Source organism: Ascaphus truei, chromosome 4 (genome assembly GCF_040206685.1).
Source record: "Ascaphus truei isolate aAscTru1 chromosome 4, aAscTru1.hap1, whole genome shotgun sequence".
NCBI classification, from domain to species: Eukaryota; Metazoa; Chordata; class Amphibia; order Anura; family Ascaphidae; genus Ascaphus; species Ascaphus truei.
In genome coordinates this window covers 258333038-258360635 of record NC_134486.1, presented here as the reverse complement: position 1 = coordinate 258360635, position 27598 = coordinate 258333038, and the positions used below count along the sequence as shown (strand labels likewise).

Here is a 27598-nt window from a genome sequence, read left to right as displayed (position 1 = left end):
TTTTTATATTTGTACAAGCCATGTCCAACAGGCTGTTTTGGTTTTAATTATTGCAATATGAGCATGATGACAGGGTAATTTTACTCATACTGTATATTGTTACAATATTTTTCACAGTAGACAATCTATCTTTTATATTTGTATATTTTCTTGTATCTTTTCTGTAAGATTAGTTGCGGTCATTTGTTCATTTTTTGTAATGATAAATATAAATTGAGGTCTCTGTTATAGCAGTGACTGATACATTACTGGAAGTCCGCGACATAACTTATGAGTGTGTTTCTATGCTCGGATGTATAAGTTTATATAAACACAGCTGTTAGCAATAAATACCTTACTACTAAAAAGTAACTAAAGTTACTGGAAGTCAGCGACATATCCTATGCGTGTGTTTCTATACTCGGAAGTATAAGGTTATATAAACAGAGCTTTAGCCATAAATACCTTACTACTAAAAAGTGTGCCGTGCTTGGATCACTTTCTTTTTTTTTTAAATTTTAAACCTCTTTTTGGTTTATCCATAGTTCTACTGAGACTTTTTTCCCCTTCATTTTTCAGTACCAAAATCTACGTTTTAGGGACCTATGTACTAAGGGCCGAAAAAAAAAAAAAAAATCGGCATTTTTTTAAAATCGCCATTTTTGGCAGTGTTGCTATCACAGTATGCAGAAAGGCCCGGATCCCAGTGATAGCAACATTTCAACAAATAGTGAGTAGCCGGCGCCGAGAGGATCTGCCACCGAAAAGGGCTCACCTCTCCCTGCGCTAATCTCGCCACGAAAAACTTATTTTGAATTAAAATGTTATGACTAGTGTAGATGAGCAGGGGGTCTCCGGAGCAGAACCGCGTTGGACCCCCCTGCTTCGTGAGATACAGGACCCGTTATGGGGTGCTTGTATCTCCTATGCATTTGATTCCCACGGTCATGGGATGTGGGCAATTTAAATGCTTCCGCACACTATTAATAAAAATGACATTAAAGCAGCTTCATTACCTTAGAGGATATCCGCTAAGGCAGTGAAGGGGTTAAAAGCCAGTGCCATGTTTATTGTTGGTAGCGGGGTGGGTGAAGGTGGTATTTGGTCCATGATGGGTGTTTTGGCCTTGCAGTGGGGTTGCGGGGGGAGTTAACCCCTTCATTACCGTTAAGGTAATGAAGGGGTTAACCCCTCCCGCTACCACCCGGTAGGCCACCACCGCTACCAACAATAAAAAAAAATGCACACAACAGCCCCACTACCCAACTCATAGTCCCCCAAACATTACAATATTTAATAAACAACATAACACAAACCACCTACCTGTGCCCACACATAAAACAATTATTTATTATTTTAGACACAGAATTAATACCACAGGCGGGCGGGGGTCCCCGTGGTTGTCCGCAGGCTCCATAGTGCACCCGAGGGGTTCCCACGGGAGTCTGGGGGCCCTCAGATGGTCCAAACTAGGATCTGTGGGCCTTCAGGTCGTCCATGCAGGTGTCTGGTCCCCACGGGTGTCTGGGGGCCCTCGGGTGATCCCCGCGGGCGTCCGTGGGTCCTCTGGGTGGTACAGTACAGTAATGGCCAAAATATCTATTATCCAGACCGAATAATTTTTGGGAAATTATGTGACGTCATCCAAAGGGAGTCACATGGTCTACTACAACCAATCAGATTGGGGATATAGTTCTCACAATCTGATTGTCTGAAGTACCATGTGACGCCAGCCATTTTGGATTTAGTGACATCATGTTAAAGGAAAAGGAAGCACAGCCGGGGAAAAAAGGCGTGAGAACCATTTGCCAATCAAATGTGACACTACAGGCCATATGTAAGGCCATGACGCCTCATTTGAGCTCAAGAAACCGATGTGTCAACATCGTGGATTTAACATGGGGTTATTGGATTGACAGATGAAAACAGAAGATAAAGAAAAGAAAGAAATAGTCACAGATGAAGAAAGAAGAAGGTGATACAAGATGAAAGAAGAATTTGGTTACCTGGTCCGGATCTTCATGGTGGATGGCGTTGGATTGAGTTTCGTGACGTCACCGGACGAGAACTTCCTGATTCCCCAGGATTCAGAGGGCCAGCGCTTCTAAAGGTAAGATAACTATTGAATGTACTGTATGTACTTTTATTTCTACAGGGGTTTTGATTGTATTCATCTTTTTTAATGTATTTCATTGCACATTGACTGCTAATGTATTAATCTGTACCTGTTTAGGGTACAGGAATACAGTGGAAGTCAATGCACTTTTGGGCAAATGCATTTCTTCTATTGACTGTTATATTTTCTATGTATGTTTATTATTTTGATTAAATTGTTTTGATTTGTGATGGCTTGAATTTTTTTTATTTTCAGATTGTATTGCGTTTTTATTTAATGATGTATTTTGTTGGCTAATTGTTTAAATTGGTGTTGTCTAGTAGTTTTATTAATTAATTGTTGTGTTGGTTAATGCTTTTAGCTATTACATTTAATTTGGGTCTAGTGGTGTGATTTATTTAATTGATTGGCTAGTGGTTTTATTTAGTTAATTGTTTGGTTGGCTATTGCTTTTAATTTTTGTTTCTGGGTGTTTAAGTGCTTGTTCTATTTTATTATTGCGTATTTTGTGCATTCACGCTTTTGTATTAGGGTGACCATTAACTGCTACAGTAGCTTCTCATGCCCAAATATATATGGGTATGATGTACTACTATGCCACTCAATGGGTACAGCGTGGGTATAGTGGGTCTGGGGTGGGTGGTTAGGCCTCCTGGGTGGGTAGCAACGCAGGGTGTGTTAACTCCTTAATTACTATAGCGGTTATTAAACGCTAACGTGATTAAGGGGTTTGAAGACATTAGATTGTATTTTTTATGTACAGTATGCTTTCTGGCAACGGAGGACATGTCCCTGCAGTATGCTGACTAGGACGCCCTTCATGTTGGCAGGGGTAAGTAGAACGATTTTTATTTACTTCAATTATGCTGGCTGGCTAATGTTGTGTTTAATAATGGGCAAATAATCTATTATCCATATCTGGATAATAGTTATTTTGCCCATTACTGTACTGTATGTGTTTGGGGGTAGGGGAGGTGTATTTATTGAAATATAGGCCATGTTTATTTTTTTAAATACAGGCATGGTACTGCAGGCCAGAGGGGACACCCGAGGACCCACGGACGCCCACGGGGACCACCCGACGACCCACGGACACATGCGGGGAGGAGCCGGGGACCAAACACCCATGGGAATCACCCGAGGGCCCCCAGACACTCGTGGGGACCACCTGAGGGCTCGTGGGGACCACCTGGAGGCCCACGAAGCCTAGCGTTGACCACCCGAGGGCCCCCAGACACCTGTGGCAACCACCCAGGGTGCACTGTGGGACCTGTGGACATCCGTGGGGACCACCGGGGACCCCCGCCGGCCTGTGTTATTAATCCTGTGTCTAAAAAAATATATAATGGTTTATGTGGGGGCACAGGGGGTGTGTGTGTTGTGTATTGCAATGTTTATTGGGGGAAATTGTCCCCAATAAACATGCTACTGTGCCTTAACCCCTTCATTACCTTAGCGGCTATCCACTAAGTTAATGAAGCTGCTTTAATGTATTTTTATTAATAGTGTGCGGGAGCAGGGGGTCTCCTGAGCTGAACCGCTTTGATTTCTGGCTCAGGAAACCCTGCTTCCCGAGTTACAGGCCCCGTTATGGGGCATCGGGTCCAGTGTCGCCGCCATCTTTATAGCGTCCACATTGCGCCTTGGACGCTATAAAAATGGCGGTGACACTGGCATCCGATGCCCCATAACGGGGCCTGTAACTCGGGAAGCAGGGTTTCCTGAGCCAGAAATCAATGCGGTTCAGCTCAGGGGACCCCTTTCTCCTGCACACTATTATTAAATTGTACATTAATGCTGCTTCATTACCATAGCGGATAGCTGCTACGGTAATGAATTATTGTTTATTGATATGTGTGTTTTGACAGTAGTATAGATGAGCAGGGGTCTCCTGAGCTGAACCGCATTGGTTTCAGCCTCGGGGACCCCCTACTTCAGGAGATATAGGCCCCATTATGGGGTGTCGGTATTCCCTGCAGAATTTAAATGTCCCGGTCATGTGACGTGGAAGCTTTAAAAGTGCAGGGGATACCGGCACCCCATAACTGGGCCTGTATCCCATGAAGAACGGGGTCCTCGGAACTGAAACCAATGCGGTTCAGCTCCGGAGACCCCCTGCTCATGTACATTATTATTAAAATGTATATTCTTAATGCACGAAAAATCCTCCTCCATCAAGGACTCTCCTAATTTAAGAGTGCTTGTAGTCTGATAGATGGATAGATGTCCCCTTTGTAAAAGCACGAGTTCTGGAGTTGGCAGTGAGTAGGAGAGGAATATTCTCCCAAAGATACCTTTATAGATCTACATTCACTTTGGCCCATGTGAGTAGTGGCATTGATCAACTCTGAATTGATAAACATTTAAACTATTTGCTATTACAATATTGCACTATCTGCATATTCTTTCTTTTACATGATCCTGTGCTCGCCATATTCTACAATCAACATTCCCTAAGGATCAAAGGAGATCCTCATTGGTCGAGCAGCGTATCACTAATATTCTATCACTATTTTTCACTCATGTTGTGCACTTAAATATCTACTATATATATTCACTATTCACATATACTATTCACTATATTATTCATTGTATAATCACAAGAGAGTGCTCCTGCTTAGCAATATTGCCCATTGTCATGCAGTAGCTGGAAAGGCAAATAACATCTTACAGTATCTTGCACTAAACGGGGTATGGATGGAAGAGAAGCATAATTATACCCCTCTATAAAGCATTAGTAATATTATTAGTAAAATATTATTAATATGCAGTACAGTTTTGTGCACCACCATATACAAAATACATTATTGAACTAGAAAAAAGTGCAGAGAAGAGCCACCAAATTAATAAAAGGGATGAAAAATCTGATTTATGAGGAGAGGCTAGCTAATTTGGATTTGTTTACATTAGAAAAGCGTGTAAGAGGGGATATGATAACTATATACAAATATATTCTGGGACAATAAAAGGAGCTTTCAAAATAACTATTCATCCCAAAGGGCTGTACAAAGGACTTGGGGACATCCCTTTAGGTTGGAGGAAACGAAATTTCACCAGTAACAAAGGAAAGGGTTCTTTACAGTAAGGGCAGTTAAAATGTGGAATTCATTACCCATGGAGACTGTGATGGCAGATACAATAAATAAACAATTATGGGATAAGGATCTGTCGTCTAAATTTAGCATAGGTTGAACTTGATGGACATCTGTGTTTTTTTTAATATAACAATTGTGGTTGCTCTTCTTTTTTTTTTTTTTTTTTTTACAGCATGGGAATAAGGAGGTGCTACTGTACATAGGTGAACTGTGCTATTTTCAGCTCTGGGGAGCCACTCCCAAGATACTTACCAATGCTGTTACTGGTCTTAGATCTCACTCCAGTGGAAGCAAAACGGCCACGAAATCTCGCTAATCCGACGAGCCGATAGGAGCCAGCCATTTAAATCCCATAGAAAAATCATGAAGTAATACATCCCTGGTATCTTAGGAATCGGATGATCTCCGGAAGCTAAAAATGACACATTTTATGAATGGGGTTTACTATAGGTATTAGTTAACCCCATATATAAGAAAATACAAAATAAATGTTAAAGTATTATTTATTATTAGTTATTGAATTAAATATAATTTAATGTATTGAATCAATCTTATTTATTTACTATTTATTTAATCTAATTATATTAATCTTGTTAATATAGACATTAGGGAGACACAAAGAAAGCATGGGGTTCAGGTTACAGCTAAAGCTGTGTAATAGGGGAGGCATGAACTTATAGGGTTCCATGTTAAAATGGATGAAAAGTAAAGAGTACTCATTTACATGTCTTTAGCCAGAATACCTGGCTGCACTGTTTGCTAAGCGATAATGGGGAAATACAGGGTTGCAGACCTGTCTGAGAGATGTGAATGCACAACAAGCGATATTTTTACTTAATGTAGACTGTAGGGTGGAGGGTTTGTGTCACTTTTTTTAGCCCACCATAATTTTTTTAATGTCGCATTTCAGGCTAGGGACTTACCCAATATGCTTTTTGGTTAGGCTTATCAAGCTTTGACCAAAATATGCAAACAGAAGGTCAAGTTTTTACCAATTATTAGATGGGATGTTTAAATCACACTGAGTATACAGGTTGGTTATGGTAGAATGTGGAAAGTTTCTTTTCCCCCAGATATTTGTGGCTAAAAATATTTTTCTTGCAGCCGTCCTGCTGGCACTTAATATGTATGATGATGAAAATACACAAAACTACTGATAAATCTGTTCATAACTCTTACATTGTTTTGTTGAAAATGTATGTATAGTATGTATGAGTTACTGCCAAATATCAGATCCAGATAAGAAAACGTAGTAGATCCATAAACTTTTTTTAATTGTTTTTTTCAGGGAGACAATTTAATTACTGAATGTCAATATAGCACAAAAGGCCGAACCATGATGACTTGGGTAAGAGAGCAAGATATTATACTGTATATACCATTTTACCTTGCATTGCAAGGAATTATGACTGATACTGTATTTATACTGATTCTTATCTTTGCAAGGATTAATTCCTAATGCTTATTGTAGTTGCATAATGACTTAGGCTGACAATTTTAGTTGTTAGTTTGTAATCCATCTATATATAATATTTTACCAGTAAATATACACTATACAGAGATGTGCATTAATGCATTCACATTCTTTGGTAATAGTTAATTTGTGTGGTACGGTTTTAACTCCATTTGACTATTTTTTTTCAGGGTGGATTGAGTACCAGAGATGAAATGTGCCTCTCCTACTTACTTTATTACCCGAGAATTAATCTTGCCCGGTGTGAAACCATTCCAGAAGTAATGGAGCAGCTTCAGTTTATTGGTGTGAAGGAAATATATAAACCAATCACGTAAGTAATTAAAGAATCTTGTCAAATACCAGAAAATTGTTCTAAAATGCTTAGCCAGAACACTAAGTAGAATATCTTGTAATAGTTATGCAGTAAATACTTGCAAATCTAATGATTAAAAAAAAAATGTTATCATACCTTTAGCAACTGAATTAGATGAGGGCAAGGTGTTATATTTCCTATATTTGTGTGAACTGATGCAAGGGACTTTTTTCTCCCAATGTTTGCAGTATGTTTATCATTGATGTACTTATTAGAGATGAACAAACTTTTTGACATGCCAAAGTAAAGTTTGTGAATTTTACCCTTTATAGTCATGCTAAAAAGTTTGTTTTGTTCCAAAAGTTTGCAACAAATTTTCTTAACGCTAAAAAGTCCGTGGGCTTTGCAGATTCAATTAATTCTGAACACTTTTGATTTCAATTTTTTTGTAGGTTGCAAATAGCAAATTGTGAACAATTTGGATAGTTTTGCTAGAACTTTTTACTCCAATATATTTGCGGGTTGTGCCAAATTTTGGAAAGTTCATTCCAAACGGCAGAAAAGCAAATAGCGACACGTTCGCACATCTCTACGTCATAGCTCATTCCTCTGTATTTGTTATCTCAGTAAATCACTGAATATATTGTATAGTTAGCCCTATATAAATACAGTATGTACATACAGATGTAACAAGACATACTGTCCCCAGCGTGTGGGACACTGCCTTCCGCGATCAAGCAGTGGTGGTCCATGCTTCTGAATGGGACACACGCAGCAATAATTCTTTGGTACCATGACCACCGCAGGTCACATAACCGCTCAAGGCAGTGGCACCAAAGACACTTAGGCTTGCTACAGTACATCTGTATTTTTGGATTCTGTGACAGCTGCAGAAGTCCCAGAAAAGCTCCACATTCTGTGATGTCACAGTGCAAGTTATTTGCCTTTGCTGCAAATATGGCATTTATTCACGCGCAAAAATTTGCGGAATGGAAATTTGCCTCCCTTTGTTTGAATGTATGCAATCCCATCAGCCACAACTATTCGAGAGAGTTCTACATTGCTAGAGTCCCAAGTGCTATACAGTATATTCCATATGTCAGAGTCTGGAACTTCTGGACAAATTGAATGTCAGAGTAAATTGAATGTTTGAATGGTGGCGGAATTGCATACAGTACATTCGCTGAAATTTATTTACAACTTCGCATTTGAATATTCATCCACGAATTGAATGTTGTCTAAAACTATGTGATTAATTTGCGGATGGAATTATGTGATTAATTTGCGGATGGAATTATGTGATTAATTTGCAGATGGAATTTTGCCACATTTGCCCATCTCTATTTTTAGAAACATCCCACTTGTCATTGGAATATGGACTATTTACATATTTAGCCTATCTTTTCACAATCGGGTTATAATGTGGCATAAAGTAAAACTTCGGCAAAGTTAACATTTTCAATATTTGGCAGAAAATTCCTACCAGATTTTTTCTAATAAAAATATTTCTTAGTTTTGGATGTTTATATTGGATGATCACAAAACCCGAACTGTGTCAAATTTAGCAATGACAGGAAAAAAGTAGCAAACATTTAATACAAATTCCAGGGTTTTTTTTATAAGTCAATAAATTTTAGCCAGCCCTATTTATACCTGTATTATTTGAAAATATAACTCCCATTTTGTCAGTCTCCTCATCGCCAACTTTTGTTCTACACTTCTTTTTCAACATGCATTTCTTGGTGTTTTTCACTGCTACCATATTCAGCATGGTTTCAAGGTTCATACCAAGAATAGTTGGATAGTTTATTAAACAAAGAAATTCCGTACTGCAAAACCTCAAGGAGAGCACTTATGGATTAACAGATACACACCACATATTGTACCTCTTAAAGCACTAAATACAGTAGCTTCATGCACTCACTTATACAGCAATTTAAAGCTGGATTGCAGGTTACAATTAAATGTAATAAACACAACATTTGATAGATTTTGACTTAGGTACTACAGTACATTTGTATTCTGATGGTGAGTTTGTAACTGTGCTAATAGAACTATTTCTAAGTACCCACCTACAGTATAGGATGTAATACAGTATATACAGTACATTTGTTTTTTCCCTACATTTCATTGCTTATTCAATCAAACGCATCTTCTATTTTGTACTAATGATAGTCTTCATTTTGATTTTTTTGAATTACTGTGTATTTTTTTAACCCATTCTGTATTATCTTTTACTGTAGCTCTTGGCCTTTTATAATCAAGAGTCCTAAGCGGTACAACAACCTCTCTTTCACAGACGCCATGAACACTTTTCAGTGGTCCAGAAGAAAAGGACTCTCCTTTAATGAACATGTCCGTCAAATACCAATGAATGTTAGGTGTTCTAAGCATGAAAGTGATGAGTGGTCGGTAAGTCAACATTCATAGCTGTGGTATACCACAAACAAATTCAAATAAGAGAGATGCACTCCTTACATAGTTGGCTACCACGGCTGCTTACTTTGTTTGCTGTGTGCATAATCCATCCAAGAAATAAATGCTGTGGCAGTCCAGTCTTGATAAAATCTTTTTAAATTCCTTCTTAAAACATACAGTACATCAACGTTTCGGTGTCTCTAGAACACCTTCATCAGGACAAATAGTGAAGATGTGAGTGCTATAACTAGTGTGGTCAGTACAGACCAGTTAAGTGTATAGCTGTCCCATCATCAACTTGATTCAATATCACATCCCCGTAGGTGATCACATACCTTAGTATTCCAATACATGACTATATATATATATATATATATATATATATATATATATATATATATATATATATATATATATCAGTATTGCTTGACCTGAAGAAGAGAGGAGAACTCTCGAAAGCTTGACCTATGACATAAATTGTTAGTCCAATAAAAATGGTATCACCTAATACTGAAGAACTCATTTATTTTGCACTATCGCAACTGCACTACACAGCTATTTTCTGCTATATATATATATATATATATATATTTATGTATGTATGATGTTGTGTGCCAGAAATGTTGTTATGTCACAATATTTATATATATTTATGTTCTTCGGTATTAGGTGATACCTTTTTTATTTGGACTAACAATTCATGTTATATGACAAGCTTTCGAGAGTTCTCCTTTCTTCCTCAGGTCAGCAATACTGATTAACACAGGAATCTATGGCTAAAACAGTGTAAGGGAGAGCAGGAAGAGAGAAAAAAAAACAGGGATGTACTGCAGATAAGGTGGGGTGATAAAGTGTTTGAAGCAATGGAAGGGTGATAAGGAACAGCATTGGGGGGGGGAGGGGGTAGAAGGTGTGGATAAGAAGAGAGACAGGCAGGATGATTACAAACAATTCTGATAGTGTGTGAGAAACCCCATATCCGCATTAAGTCCTTTTGTTTTGGTGTCAAAGAGTCATCATTCCGTTCTTGGATGCGTTTAAACATTCCATTGAGAATTTTGATTTTTAAATCATTTATGGAATGATGTGGTTGTGAGAAATTATGTCTCACTGGTGAGCAGTATCTTCCTTCTTCATGGTGTTGTATAGAGTACCTGTGCATATTCATTCTGCCTTGAAGTTTTTGGCTGGTTTTCCCAATGTACAGTAGCATTCTTAGTCACATTTGTTGCATTGAATCATATACACTACATTCCTGGATGTGCAGCAGTATGATCCTTTAACATTGAGTGTTCCACTGTTGTAACTGGCTGTGGGATCTTGGCATATATGTTTGCAGAGTTTGCAAGGTGCATTGTTACACGGTTTTGTGCCATTATCAGTGTTTTTAAGTTCGTTGTGAACTTTTCTGTTGACTAATTTCTGTTTGAGGTTTGGTGGTTGCCGGAACGCAAGAATGGGAGGTTTGGGAAAGATTTATTTTAATGTCACATCCTCTGCCAGCATGGGTTGCAGATCTTTGATTGTTTTTCGTATTCCCTCTGGGGTAGGGTTGAATGTGGCCACTAGTGTTATGCGTGTGATAGGTTCTTTCTGTCTGCATTGTAGCAGGTGTTCTCATGGGGCTTTTAGTGCTGATACACTGATCTCTTTTTCCGGCGTTGTTACAATGAATAAAGCAAGCAAGTTTTAACTTAAAAACAATGCATCTTGGAATGTTATCTGTGACTGAAACCTATCTCTCCCCCGGGGCTGTATGCGATAAGTCTGCTCATTGCTTCGACTGCTTTTTAAATAATTACTTTTTCCTAGCCCCATTTCTTCCCTATGCCTAATTCACCTTCCTCTATTTCAATTTACCATTTCTTTCCTATTGGGCTGATGTTAAGAAATGCCAAACAGTATGCTCACCCCTCACAATAAGAACCTGTCAATTAATTAAAGATGCTCAACTACTGAATACTGTTTAACAGGTAAATGGCAGATGAGGTTTAATACAGATAAATGTAAGGTTATGCATTTGAGATGCAAGAATAAAAAGGCGACTTACAAATTAAATGAAGATATATTGGGGGAATCCTTGATGGAGAAGGATTTAGGAGTGCTTGTAGACAGCAGGCTTAGCAATAGGGCCCAATGTCATGTAGTAGCTGCAAAGGCAAACAAGATCTTATCTTAGAAGAAACACTAGGGTTAGGGAGTGATCACAAAACCACACCAATTGAAGCAAATAATGAGTAAATAAATGGTAATCCAAAAAAGTGGGTGCAAACTGTGAACTGAAAAGTGAATCAGAAAAGGGGGGGAAGGAAAACACAAAATGGATGTGTCTCCTAAAAGAATTCACTATAATGCACTCCTACTTAATTTAAAATTTAACTTTTAATATATTTTCATAAAACATATGTTACCAAAAACGTCGTGTATTGTGCATTAAAAATAAATTAAATTGACAGTAACTAGCGTCTGTGTCAGTGAATGTGTGTTGAAGTGGTCTCAAACGACAATATGTAGTAGAGGCTTCAGGACACAGAACGCTGTTTAGTCAGGGTATAAACCCCTCTGGGGCACCTATGAGATCAGGTACACAAGTAATAGTAAATAAATAAATAGACGTGCACACTCAGTGACTAAAATGTGTCGTAAGGCTACAGCAGTCCTGCTTAGACTTGTAAAGCACAGAGCACTTAAGGATGTTAGTTATACATGTATTGCCATCCAATATATATAAAAGTGCTACTGATAGTAAGGTGATGGAGGGTAAATGATTCACAGCATAGTGAATCAAATGTTCACAGCATATTGATCATTGAATCATTCTACAGCACACTCCAAATGGTTATATCATATAAAGAGCAGGAATGCTTGCGCACTGAGTGTTGGTGGAGTGCCCAATTCAGATCTACATAGATAAAGCCAGGAGACTACAGAACACTACATAAAAGCAGCTCCAAGTAGGAGACTGACAACATGGCGTGTCCAACGCGCGTTTCCCTCCAGCAAAGGAGCTTCCTCAGGGACAAATTTGCTTGGGGGAGGAAGAATGAACCCTTATATACCCAAACAGTACCAATAGTCTCGGGCAATAATTGTTTGTCCGAGGGCAGCAGTATTTACTTAGACAAGGTTCTAAGGGATTTCGTCATCAGTCTCCCATCGTATGTCCAGGATACGAAAGACACACTAAAGCGACTAGATGGGATCCATGTCACATCAGAGACCATTCTTGTGAGTCTAGATGTAGAATCACTATACACTTCCATTGTTCACAAGAATGGTCTCAATGCTGCCCAATACTTTCTGTCGACCAGGGACCGTAGATTTAACAGACACAACTCTTTCGTTCTTGATCTATTAAATTATGTTCTAACACATAATTATTTTATTTTTGATGGGCTTTATTACCACCAGACCCAGGGTACCGCCATGGGCACTGCTTGTGCCCCGACGTATGCCAACTTATACCTGGGCTGGTGGGAGTGTATCCACGTTTTCAGTGAGGATTTCTCTATGTATACTGACCACATTTCTATGTGGATCAGGTACATAGATGACATTCTGCTCCTATGGGAAGGTTCCACTCAATTACTCCATGAGTTTGTGGAGAAACTTAATACAAACACTCTGAATTTGAGGCTCACGACAGTGCTAAGTACCACCTCAATAACATTCTTAGATTTGAACATATACATTGATGGTGAACGTAACATCCAGACAAAGGTCTATAGGAAAAGCACTGCGACTAATAGTCTGTTACTAGCGCAGAGCCAGCATCCTAGAAGCCTCATAAGTGGCATCCCCATTGGTCAGTATCTCCGACTTCGGAGGAACTGCTCTACGACCGAAGAATTTGTAACACAATCTAAAGAACTTCGGTCTAGATTCCTCAACTGTGGCTATCACATTAAAACATTGAATAAAGCTTACCACCGGGCATTGCATAGCGATAGGGCCTCTCTCCTGTCCAGAAATAAGACAAAACCTAAGGATAGTACAATCAGAGTCATTGGCACCTTTAACAAACGTTGGTGGGCCATTAAAAAGATATTTACCAGACATTGGCATCTCCTACAGGCCGATGATGATTTGGCACAGGTTATAGGCCCTAGACCCATGATTACCAGCAGGCGGTCCAAAAACCTACGGGACTCATTAGTGAACAGCCATTTCCAACGCTCCAGAACTACAACTTGGTTGAGCCCTGTTAATGGCATGTACCGCTGTCAAGGGTGCAAAGCATGCAGACACATAGATGTGGGCAAAGTATTCGCCAATTGTGACAATACATCAAATTTTTCTGTGGATAGCTTCATCAATTGTCGGACTCCCAACGTTATCTATCTTATCACATGTGTATGTGGTAAGAGATACGTTGGAAAAACAACCAGACAACTACGCAGACGTGTTTTGGAGCATATTAATTCCATCAAACATTCTGCTGAAACATCTGTTGCCAGACATGTGACACAATATCACAATGGCGATACCAATGCCATCAAATTCATGGGCATCTACCAGCTTAAATGCCCCATGAGAGGGGGTAATATTGACCAATCCCTGCTTCGGATTGAAGCAGAATGGATTTTTAAATTAAAAACAAGGAGCCCCAATGGACTCAATGAGGGATTTACATTCACGCCCTTCATTTGATCACCTAGGTTCCTTTGTTTAGACTCTATTATTTAGCCCGTGTTTTCCTGTTGTTTAAATGGCTTATTCATGTGTTATATATATTTTTATATATGAGCAGCCAGATTATTTTCCATGTTCACTAGGCTGTTTCCCTGCATTTGATATTGAAAGATATTTACTTATTTACCCCAATTATTGACTATATTACCGAAGTTCTAAACCCATCTTTGGGCTTAGTCGTTATGTATGACATACGTGTATAGCATAATAATTATATAATGAAAATTCTATGCAAAATTTCTATATGCATACACATAACTTGGTTCTTTATTTTCTTTATTAATCTTACCACTACCTTCAAGCCTGACACATTGTGCAGTATATCACTATGGGGGAGTATATATAACCTAATCTTTGCAATTATACTCTGCATAAAATAGTTACATAATGTACCATTAACCCTTACCCACTATGAATTGGCTATTATCAGTCATACACTTCATAATACCCTTCCCATTTGCCAACATCTAGGGCATGTACAGATCGTTTGAACAAACAAAATTACACTTTTTGTTAATAAGGCTAAATATTTCTAAGTGCCCACGCATGCGCGATAGGAACCACCTTTTATTTTGAGGAAATTTTCTAAGTCCCGACGCATGCGCGATATGAACAATTTTTATTTTGTGAAATTTTCTAAGTCCCGACGCATGCGCACTGCACGCAACTATAGACGGCAGTTAGCCAGAAATATCGGAGACCGAACGCATGCGCACCATGCCTGGACTATGGCAGTACTATTGCCTGAGTCCCATGCACATGCGCCTCTAAATGAGGGATTTCGGGAGTTTCCGCGCATGTGCAGACATATGTATATCGGGCTAGAATTTACAAGTATTCGCGCATGCGCATAGCACTAATTTTGATTTGGCCATCTCTACTCTAAGTGCCCACGCATGCGCAGTGGGTTTCATTCTGGTCCGTTGGATTTCCTGAGTCCACGCGCATGCGCATTGGACTCAAATTTCGCCGATTTATGCCAGACTGTTATAAAAGCCCCCAAAACACTCGTTTTTACACACCAATTCAGCACTTTTGTTGCTGTATGTGTGGGAACCTACACAGATGGTTTATTAAGCATTTTTGTAATTTGAGGGGTGTAGTTTGACAACGGACCAACTGCGCATGTGCAACAGGTGTAAAATTGTTCAATCTGTAATCAAGGTACTGTTTGGGTATATAAGGGTTCATTCTTCCTCCCCCAAGCAAATTTGTCCCTGAGGAAGCTCCTTTGCTGGAGGGAAACACGCGTTGGACGTGCCATGTTGTCAGTCTCCTACTTGGAGCTGCTTTTATGTAGTGTTCTGTAGTCTCCTGGCTTTATCTATGTAGATCTGAATTGGGCACTCCACCAACACTCAGTGCGCAAGCATTCCTGCTCTTTATATGATATAACCATTTGGAGTGTGCTGTAGAATGATTCAATGATCAATATGCTGTGAACATTTGATTCACTATGCTGTGAATCATTTACCCTCCATCACCTTACTATCAGTAGCACTTTTATATATATTGGATGGCAATACATGTATAACTAACATTCTTAAGTGCTCTGTGCTTTACAAGTCTAAGCAGGACTGCTGTAGCCTTACGACACATCTTAGTCACTGAGTGTGCACGTCTATTTATTTATTTACTATTACTTGTGTACCTGATCTCATAGGTGCCCCAGAGGGGTTTATACCCTGACTAAACAGCGTTCTGTGTCCTGAAGCCTCTACTACATATTGTCGTTTGAGACCACTTCAACACACATTCACTGACACAGACGCTAGTTACTGTCAATTTAATTTATTTTTAATGCACAATACACGACGTTTTTGGTAACATATGTTTTATGAAAATATATTAAAAGTTAAATTTTAAATTAAGTAGGAGTGCATTATAGTGAATTCTTTTAGGAGACACATCCATTTTTTGTTTTCCTTCCCCCCCTTTTCTGAAGATCTTATCTTGCATCAAACGGGCAATGGATGGAAGGGAAGTAAACATAATTATGCCCCTTTACAAAGCATTAGTAAGACCACACCTTGAATATGGAGTACAATTTTGGGCACCAATCCTAAGAAAAGACATTATGGAACTAGAGAGAGTGCAGAGAAGAGCCACCAAATTAATAAAGGGGATGGATATTTTAACTTATGAGGAGAGGCTAGCTAAATTAGATTTATTTACATTAGAAAAGAGGCGTCTAAGAGGGAATATGATAACTATATACAAATATATTCAAGGACAATACAAGGAGCTTTCAAAATAACTATTCATCCCACGGGCAGTACAAAGGACTCGGGACCATCCCTTAAGGTTGGAGGAAAGGAAATTTCACCAGCAAAAAAGGAAAGGGTTCTTTACAGTAAGGGCAGTTAAAATGTGGAATTCATTACCCATGGAGATTGTGATGGCAGATACAATAGATTAGTTCAAAAAAAGTTGGACATCTTTTTAGATGGGAAAGGTATACAGGGATATACCAAATAAGTATACATGGGAAGGATGTTGATCCAGGGATTAATCCGATTGCCAATCCTTGGAGTCAGGAAGGAATTATTTTTTCCCCTTAATGGGGTTTTTTGTTTGCCTTCCTCTGGATCAATAAGTATAGATATAGGATAAAGTATCTGTTGTCTAAATGTAGCATAGGTTGAACTTGATGGACGGAAGTCTTTTTTCAACCTCATCTACTATGTAACTATGTAACATCATCCTAGGTCAAACATGCCACAATTTACCTAGGATTTTATTTTTCTTACAGGTTCAAGGCATGATAGTTTCACCACCTGAAGTAAAAAAGACATACAAGTCAGAAGAGTTCGTATGTGAATCTGCATCATCTTGTTTAACCTGTAATATATTCATTTGCCTATTGATTATATTTTGTAATGCATTAAATGCTATAAGGGACATGTTCCTTTTACACAATGGTTATACCTTTTCTTAAAATATTTGATGGAAACAGATATGATTGCACTTTTGAAATTGTTTTTATACAAAATAAACAAATGTTAACAAAACTTGACATCTCAATAATTTTCTTGGACTTGTTTGTATAACAGCTGCTTCAGTTAGTAGGGCTCACAGTATTAAATACATAGCAACAATGTACCTTCAATGTTTTTTTTTTTTTTTACTTAGGTGGTAAATGAAACCTTAAATGTTCCACCATAGTCAGTCTTGACTCTAGTGGCCAATATAAAGCTGCTGCAACATCATCGGGAGATAACATTATGTTTTTCTTTTTGTGTGGTCAGGACAGGCATTCTGTATTGGTAGTTTTTTTTTGCTAGAACCTTGAAAATATGTAAAGTTACATTTACCAGCACCTAGGGTTTCTCAGGGCTGTCAGACTTATAGGCGAGGGCACGAAACCCCCGGGATCTGGCAAAGTAAAAACATTATATAACGTATCTGGTCGGTACTTGACTGGATTTCAAGGGATATCAAAAGACCAAGGTGACGACCAAAAGTACAGTAAATTGGAGGATAAAATCAGAAAATTTGTTGGAGTACCATGGAGAAGATAGGCTCGCAGTCGCAGTACCTGGAAGATTATTGGGGGGAGGCCTTCATCCAGCAATGAATCTTAAAGGGCTGATGATGATTATATATAAATTCTTCCTTTTTTTTTTTTAAATAATATATACTGGGCAATACAAAACTAATGGCATTTCAGAAATTAGGAGGGTAAATGAAAAAGAAACCACTGTAGGAGTACAGTAGTTGTCATATTGTTATTTGAGCTATGCACTTCTTGTGAACAAAAAAACACTACATAGGCTTCACAACTGATTCTGGACTACCGGTATCTGTATGTGGGCAGTATGTCGAGAGATGGAAATAAAACCCAGCAGTCTCACTAACCAAGTGAACACTTGATAGCTAAACATGTATCTGTAGTCATAGTTACATAGTTGATGAGGTTGAAAAAAGTCATTTGTCCTTTGAGTTCAACCTACTGTATGATACATTTAGATGACAGATACTTATCCTATATTTGTTTTTAAAGTATATTAAAAAAAATAGATGTTTGTATAATAGATCCTTAGCCTAGGGAAGAGTTGGCCAAAATTCCTCCACAACGATGTGAGAGACTGATAAAGTCATACAGAAAACGATTACTTCAAGTTATTGCTGCTAAAGGTGGTTCTACAAGCTATTGAATCATACATAAGGTGTACTTAGTTTTTCACACATGGCTTCTCCATTTTGGCTTTATTTTTTATTTTTATTAAATAAATCATAACACAGTGTAATATGTCATGTGTTGTTGTTCATCTGAGGTTGAATTTACCTAATTTTAAGACCTGCTAAGGAACAGATGATTGTTATTATAACCTTTATGTAAAACCATAGAATTCAAAGAGGGTGTACTTTCTTTTTCACACAACTGTATATATACAGGGGCGATATATATATATATTGCCGGGGCGAGCAAATGTATAGGTTTGTCGAACACTGGATATATATATATATATATATATATATCCAGTGTTCGACAAACCTATACATTTGCTCGCCCCGGGCGAGTGGATTTAACCACCGGGCGAGTAAATATTGGCCCAAGCAGCACACGTTTGGTACTACTGTAGGTGGCGAGTAGATTTTTTTGTGTGGCGAGTAGATTTTTTGGTGATTTGTCAACCACTGTATATATCTATATATCAAAGACTATATCGAATGAAGTGTACAGAGTACACACAAGATCCCCAATAGTAGCGCACCGCAGACCTGAGTGGTATTAGATCATGGTCCAAGTGTGTGTCAAAACAAACAATTAAAATGATTTTAATACAAATAAATGGATAAAAACGTGAATCCTCCTAATTCTCTAAGTCAGAAAGATGCTATCTACTACCTGGAGAGTATATGTAGGACCAGTGAGACCTAGATAACAGAAATGTATCTGCTATGTTTGCATAATAGCAGAGTGGGTCCAGACCGTGGGACAAACTCCTCTAGTGGTAATCGTAGGGGGAGAGATATTAATATATCAATTAATTTGCCCAAAAGGAGTGAGAGGAGATGTTCAATCATAATGGTTCTGGTTATGTATCAGGTGGCTAGAAACTAGCTGCTGAAAAATGGCTGCTAGGTCAAAGCTCCTAAGTAAGGTAGGTATATGTAGGGTGAGTATAGGTACCAACAGGTCATAATAGTACCTAGACAGTATGTCAGTATGTGAGTTCACTGTGTCCAATACATAACTCATTTGTTCTAGAACTCCTTGAATTCATCCTTGAGCATAACTATTTTCTTTTCAACTGTAAATACTATTTGCAGATACAGGGGACAGCCATGGGCACCACTTGTGCCCCAACATACGCTAACCTCTACCTAGGATGGTGGGAAGAGGTTAGCGTATTTTCTGAAGCGATGTCACAATATACCGAACATATCGACATATGGCTTAGATATATTGATGATATCATGTTGCTATGGCACGGCAGTAGACAGGAGCTTGATACATTCCTTAATCTCCTCAACGCAAATGACCATAATCTCAAATTGACCTCTGAGATCAGCAACAAAAGCATCTCTTTTTTGGATTTAACAATCACGAAGACAGAAAGTGGTTATCTCTCCACCTGCAATTATAAAAAGAAAACAGCTACCAACAGCTATTTTCTGGCGGACAGTTTCCACCCAAAATTTCTGATTAGAGGCATCCCCACTGGTCGATATCTAAGGATAAGAAGAAATTGCTCCGATCTGGCAACATTCAAGATACAAGCAAAGGAAAGGAAAGATAACTTCCTAGCACGGGGATACTCCAATACCCAACTTAAGCAAGCCTATCATAGAGCAGTGAATACACCCAGACCAGACCTCCTCAAAGATAAACCTAAACCCGATGGTACCAAAGAAATAAGATGTATAAGTACATACAACGGCCAGTGGCAAGACATCAACCGCATTCTGAAAAAACATTGGCACATACTCACCTGTGACGAAGATCTCAAAAAAATTCTTAAAGAACACCCATCCATTGTTTAGAGACACTCCAAAAATATGCGGGACCACCTTGTACACAGTCATTTCACAAGAAATAAAAACAAAAGAACATGGCTTTAAATTAAAGGCTTTTTCAAATGCCATCACTGTAAGGCCTGTGAATTTATGAAGGAAAGTTCAACCTTCACAAACACACAAAAAACGAAGACATATCATGTCAAAACCTTCATTAACTGCAAGAGCACAGGAGTAATTTATTTGATCACTTGCTCCTGTGGCAAAAAATCCAGAGAGAAATATAGGCCCAATAGAAGATCCAGGGAGCGTCTTTGCAGCTTTAAGGGGAGTGGTATAGCCAACCACTTTTGAAATCTATGAACAAAAAACAAACAAAAGCGCAAGCTCCATAGCACGTAACTGAGTAAAAAATAAGGTACATTTATTTAAAAAATCAGACAAGGAGCTTAAGCCATCAAAGGCTCCAGGCCCTGATGGCTTTTTACGGGGCTTTATTATAAGAAATTTTCTGAGTCACTTGCTCTGAGGCTGCTCCAAATGTTTAATGCTATCTTAGCAGGAGCCCCTATTCCTGAGGACAAGCTGCGAGCGTCTATATCACTTATACATAAACCTGGCAAGGATCCGCTAAATTGTAAAAGCTATAGGCCAATATCTCTAATTAATACTGATATCAAAATATATGCTAAATTATTGGCCAATAGATTAAGTCTTATCCTACCCAGACTAATACACCCAGATCAGGTCGGTTTTGTTAAGGGTAGGCAGGTAGCGGATAACACACGACGATTTATTGATCTGTTGGAATTGGCTAACAAAAATAACACATAACGCATGCTATTAAGTCTGGATGCAGAAAAAGCTTTTGATAGGATAGACTGGCCATATTTAAAAGAGACGCTCGCGGCATTTGGCTTCGGAAACCGGGTGAGTAGAGCGATTATGTCACTATACTCGGGCCCAACCGCCAGGGTCATACATCAGGACTTCCCCTCGGTCCCATTTCAAATCCAGAGTGGCACAAGACAGGGATGCCCTTTATCCGCCCCTCCTGTTCGCCCTATGTATTGAACCCCTCGCGGCACGAATCCGAGATAGTCCGGATATCTCAGGGTTAAACGTTTACTCCCAATCACGTAAAGCGGCCCTGTATGCTGATGATATCCTATTAATCATCTCCAACCCCTTACTTCATTACCTAACCTGTTCGACCTACTAGATAAATTCTCCAAGGTCTCAGGTTTCAAGATTAACCAATCCAAATCTGAAGCTCTGAATATCAACCTCCCTAGACATACAGAGAAATTACTGAAACAAAATTTCAATTTTAATTGGCAAAAGAACTCGATAAAATATTTAGGGATCCATATCACAAAAGATGTAAAAAGCATCTATAAAGCAAATTATCCCAAACTGATCTGGACTCTAAAACAAGACCTAATCAGATGTTCTTCCAAGAAGATTTCTTGGATTGGAAGTATTCACAGCGTTAAGATGAATCTACTTCCTCGTATCCTATACCTCTTCCAGACACAACCTGTGCCACTCAAACTGAAGGACATACTCTCACTTCAGTCTGGAATATCTAATTTTATCTGGAGAGGTAAAAAACCGAGAGTAAATAAATTAACTATGAAGAGACCTATCTTAGCGGGTGGCCTAGCGGTACCCTGCCTGTTGTCATATTTTAAAGCGGCTCAATTAAGCCAGGTCATACAATGGCATTCCGACCCCAAATTAAAAAGATGGGTAGAGCTCGAACATGCGGCTTGCTCCCCTTTAGAGCTTAACAATTTGATTTGGCTACCTAAAACATCAAGGAAAAACACTATTTTACTGCTCACCTCAATGGCTAACTCCATATCTGTTTGGGAAGTATCAAGATTAAAAAACTCACTTACCTCAGCAAGTTCCGTGATGTCACCCATTTGGAATAATCCTAGCTTTGCACCGGGTCTTATTGGTCATAATCACTCAATTTGGAAACAAAAAGGCTATGCTAGACTCAAAGATCTGGAGGGCTATGATCTAAAAATTAAATCTTTTGACCATCTCAGACTAGAAAAAGACATTCCCCACGCTGAATTCCATAAATACCTCCAGCTCAGATCATTCTATAATAAATTCGCCCCATACCCCCCATTGACGAATTTTGAAAAGCTCTGTCGGGCAGAAACCGACACTAAGGGACTCATATCTACGATATACAGAGAGGTAATTGAGCCTGCAGTTTCAAAGCACCAAACACCTCCATTCCGTACCCAATGGGAAAGAGATCTAGGGGAGACCCTGGACGACGAAGAGTGGAATGCTATATTCCTAGGAGCCGCAAAAAGTTCGATATGCACCACACTGAAGGAGAACGCATATAAAGTTCTTATGAGATGGTACCTAACCCCACTCAAATTATCTAAGTTTGTACCAGGGTCCTCCCCATTGTGCCCTAAACAATGTGGAGGAACAGCTGACCTGTTACATATGCTGTGGTCTTGCCCGCTGATATACCCGCTATGGGAAAAGATCAGAAATTGGATCCAGAGAGTATTCGATCTCACTATTCCCCCAGACCCGTGGCTGTTTCTCATGAACAGACCCCTAAAGGGCCTATCAAAATCACACAATAAACTAATTGCACATTTTGCTCTAGCTACGCAGTGTGAGATCGCAGCACTATGGAAACGCCCCGATCTTCCAATTATCCCAAAGAGCTTAGTTAACGACACTGGCGACAATTATCTAAAAGTCTGGGCCCCCTGGCTTGCCCAAACAGACATCCCTGGGGTAGAGCGTAACACAATTTGGCTATAATAGTAGTAAATGCGTTCTCCTTCGGGGGCATGAAAACCAACTCCACACCTAGAACCTCACACTCCTTATGCCCAATCACTTATACTACCGAAAGGCCTCGCTAGTTGATACACAGTCCTCACGCCGTCCTGGTGTTCCCCGGAGGCAGATGTATTCTTATCCTTGGATACCCCTTCCCTCTCTCCTTCCCCCCCACCCCCTCCTTTGCCTCCTCCCCCCCCCCTTTTTTTTTTTTCAATTATTATTTACCCCAGTACCTTACAGTACACATGACGATTCCCACTCACGTGGTTAAGTAGGGCTCGAAAAACTACGTGAGCTTGTTATGCCTTTGTTATTATATATGCTATGCTAAATATGCACCTGATGTCTTTTTCTATGTATATCATGCATTTATGTATAATAAAATACAAGTTATAAAAAAAAAAAAAAAAAAAAAAATCAGCAACCCATAAGAATGTGCCCTTACAGGATTTTAAACAGAACCATTCGTGGGAGAGAAAGCTCTATTGTGGTCATCTGCGGTGGTAGGGCGAGTCCCAGGTTTGCAGAGTGGATGTAAATAGCCCAGGTTCACCATGAACTCCTATCCCAAATTGGCAGCAAGATAAAAAGGCATCCAATGCCTGCACGTCCTTTGCTCACTCTCATACAATGGTTGCTAGCACTTAAAATTACCGCCAGCCGGAGCGCAGGGAAGCCAGGGACTCCAAATACACCAACACGAACGCGATGACGTCACAGCTCTACGCGTTTCGTCACACTGCGGCGACTTCATCAGGAATGATTTTTTAACCTTATTTTTTATCCAGTTACGTGCTATGGAGTTTGCGCTTTTGTTTGTTTTTTGTTCATATATATATATAGCACTTGGGACTCTTCTAAAATAATTAATCTTTCTCCTATTTCCTATCTCACCATTTATTCCTTTGTAGTGAACACATTTCTATTTTCTAAGAGAGCCAAGTCACTTGTTTGTCCTACTTTAACATTTTAGAAAGTTTGCCTCTTCCAGGTTAGGTTATGTAGGCCAGTGTACTGTATATACAGCTCTAATTAAGGCCTGTACAAGGTCTAAACATTACTGTTATTTAACTGAAACTTTTGGTATTCAGTTTGCAGTAGCAGGGAAAAATAGAAGAGTACAAATGAGCAAAACCAAACTCAATGTAAATGATATACTGCTGCCATCTAATGGAGGTATATCAATTATGCAATTGAACATCGTACCATTAGAAAACATGAAATAATGCACTCTATTTATTCACAAGTGGTTGTAAATGTGCTACTTTGCATTTTCAAAACTAAGTTACAATAGTTTTCTACAAAAAACATGTTAAAGTAATTCAATTTGTTTTCACAGCTAGATCAACTGGTGTCTCGAATGTCTTACATGGTACAGGGATGAAAAGCACCATCTTGTGGTCGTTTTAAATAATCCAGGCATTTATTCAATTTCATAAATGATAGAGATATTCTGTAGCAAGACTTACTGTCCCCGTGACCACCGCAGGGTGCGGGATTTCAGCCGCTTGAGCACTTTGTTAACCACGTCTCGGCTATGGTCAGGCATCAGAATTATTTATGTCATTGCAATTCAGTATATGGGTCCGGCAGATGGAACACTGAATATTTCCCCCTATGATACTCAGAAGTCATAAGTGAGTCGCAAGGAAGCCGCAAATTGTAAATAAATGCTAGGTATTTAAACTTGATTTTCTGCGGCCCCGAAAACAGTATATCATGTTATATCTGTACAGTCGGATTAAATTATTCATTTATTGCAGAGGCGCAGAGTATTGTACAGATTGTATAATATCTTTGGGCAAGCATGCCAGCAACTTCACATGTGTTTCAATACAATATACAATGTAGAAATATCTCGCTTTAAACACTATATTTCTGTGTTTAATATGGCTATGTACTTTTCAGCGAGTACCAGGTTCACACTTTACTGAAAACACTATGCAGTAAGTGCTGTAAATGTATCTCATAGACAAGACCTGCCTGCAGCTATGGTCTGAATAAAACTTTGAATTTGCCATTTTGAGGGGTTAACATACCCTGTTTTTCACTGGCTGCCTATTCTATTGAGATCAGCAAGGAAGGAGTGAGAGGATTAAACAAATGGAAAAATACACAACATGAGCGCTATACCCAAAGTGTTAATAGTGCATATAATATGTAAATTATATGTTACAAATAAGTGTTGTGTGACCACCTAATTCTGAAGTCCTGCAGCCGGGAGGTCACTAGGATCATCCAAATGGGAGAAGGAGCGGCTCAGTGAGTAAAGCCACTGACTGGCACTGAGTTTGAAGCACGGGAACCTGGTTTAATTCCTGATCTTGGCTTGTTGGTTCCTTGGGCAAGTCACTTTATCGCCCTGTGCCTCAGGCACCAAAAACATAGATTGTAAGCTCAACGGGGCTGGGACCTGTCCCTCCAAAAATATCTCTGTAAAGCGCTATGTAAAACTAGCAGCGCTATACAAGAACATACTATTATTAAATCCTATACCGATAGTACTTATAGAAAAATGGTCCTCCTTGGTGCTGTTATTCACTCTGTGCTCAGTGCAGTATATAAGAGAAGAAGAAAGAAAGACACAGTGTATAATATCATATAGGGACAATAACACCTCTAGGAACAGGTAGTATAAACCGGATGTGGATACCTAACGATAATTCACTTCAGATTATGATGTGATCAGGCGATGCAACCATTAACCATACTGTAGGTATTGATAATAGGATACACCCTTAGTGTCTGTAGGTCAGTCAGATCTTGACCCCTTCATATTGGTATACTGCACATTAACACACAAATAAGGTGCTCATAAATGGATTTGACTCAAAAAAGGGTACAATCTTGATGTCAAATAACTCTGGATGTCAGTGGAATTCCCCAGCAGGGTATCATAGAAAAAGAAAACATAGCACAGATCCACCAAGAAACTGAAAATGTAATAAAACATATAAAAACGGACACATGGACATGGAGTGTCACTCACTTACTACTTGTACTCCATCCTTTTGCTCTTTTCAACAAATTTAGTCTGGTTGAGGGCCCTTGGAATCACCTTCCTCTCGGTCCGCTTTAATCACCGCTCTCACCGGCGTCTGTAACAGAGCTTAGGCCAGGGTTTCCCCAACTCCAGTCCTCAGGGAACCCAACTGGTTAGGTCTTAAGGATATCCCTGCTCCAGCACAGGTGGATCAATCAGCGGCTCAGTCATTTTGACTGAGCCACCTGTGCTGGAGCAGGGATATCCTTAAGCTGTTGGGGTTCCCCGAGGACTGGAGTTGGGAAACACTGTCTTAGGCTGATGCCTGGGTATCTTCTCCTGGATCTCCCGGCTTCTGCGATGACATTACGCACTCCGTTGCATGATGACGCAAGCTTCTTGCCGGCTGGCTGTCCAGGATCATGCTTTGCTGCTCGCGATATCCCGCAGTTAGTCCTCTGGTGCACCTCGTAGTAGGTTCTCTCAGGCAGTTCAACTAGGTATAAGGAGCAGGATGTTTGTAGTGACCAACCTCACACTGCGCGTTATGTGAGCAATGTCTCACTTCATACCCCTGATCCACTAGATGTATGCAGCCAATAGGAACAGTTGTGTGGTGACGTCAGTGCATCGTCACGCGTCAGATCAATATTGCATGCCCTTATGTAATAAAGTCTCTGCAATGGGCGTCTCGTCAGGAGCTGTAAACATCCCAGAGCCAATGAATTGATGTCAGGCTCCAATTCCACCAATAAGGGATAAGTTGCCACCAATACTCTATCATAGTATCTCCCTTTGTGAAATAATGAAACAGCTATTCTGTATTACAGCTACACAGTTGAGTTCCTTATTAATTAGCACATTGATTTCGCCAAGAGGGAATAGGTTGCCAGCAATAATATGTCATAACGTCTTCCTTGGTGAAACAACAGTGCTGGTATTCAGTATTGCAGGTACACCGCTGAGCTTCACACTAATCAGCATGTTGAATAGCTGATGATGTTGACGACTGAAGGTGTCTGCAGCAATACTCCGTGGTGCCCAAGGAAACAAATCATGTCTGCATAAGATCCCGATCCAATCACGGTGGTTAACAGGCACGCAGCAAACTAAAATAAAGTTAACAGGGAAAAAGAGTGTGTGTTGAGTGTCCTTATATAGATGTACCAGCAATTACATACCTAATACACTTTAAACATAAACCACGCATATCATGCATTTACAGGGACAACACGTAAATAAATATGCAATTCAATATTTGTGCGGTTTTCTTTGAGTTATATATATATATCGCATGAGAAGCCCACATTTCGTGGGGAAGAAAATGCATTTGGGTCCCTTTTATAACAGGCATATTGAGGGATTTTATAAAAACATTGAGAAACCCAAATAATCATTCAGACCTTTTGGGATCATTGAATCCATCTGAATGTCCATCGGGTCTCCCTGCACAAGAGTGCCTTTTCTATATCCCCTCCACGTATCTCTAATGTAACCTTTTCCATGGCAAATGCTTTTAATAGTGTATGGTCAGAATTATGCTTAAGTAGAAAATGCCTAGCTACAGACGTTATTTTTTTGAAAGATTCCAAATCCTTAGCCGCATTCCTGATATTTCAAGTGTGCTCAAGCACCTGAAACCAAAAGTATCAGTTTGGTGCATACATCATGTTACGCCGGTGCTGCCCGCAGACCAGACCCATCCCCTGAGCTGAAGGAGAAGTGGTAATACACGCACCCGCAGCAA

At 39.4% G+C, this 27598-nt stretch overlaps 1 protein-coding gene across 3 annotated transcripts in view; it reads left to right on the top strand.

Annotated features, from left to right (window-relative positions):
* The window catches only part of MOXD1 (monooxygenase DBH like 1), a 119928-nt gene extending 102858 nt beyond the window's left edge, over positions 1-17070 (top strand). Inside the window, exons 9-12 of one of the 3 annotated variants that reach the window (XR_012801091.1) lie at positions 6479-6538; positions 6835-6977; positions 9259-9371; positions 16822-16958. Coding sequence is in view for 2 of the 3 variants with exons in the window: in XM_075597338.1 (XP_075453453.1) it covers positions 6479-6538; positions 6835-6977; positions 9203-9371; positions 16822-17007 (558 nt within the window). In the remaining variant the exon portion in view is untranslated. Of the gene's footprint in view, positions 1-6478; positions 6539-6834; positions 6978-9202; positions 9372-16821 lie in introns of all 3 variants that reach the window. The other 2 variants (XM_075597338.1, XM_075597337.1) reach the window with 2 other exon arrangements.
* Positions 17071-27598: the final 10528 nt, after the last annotated feature.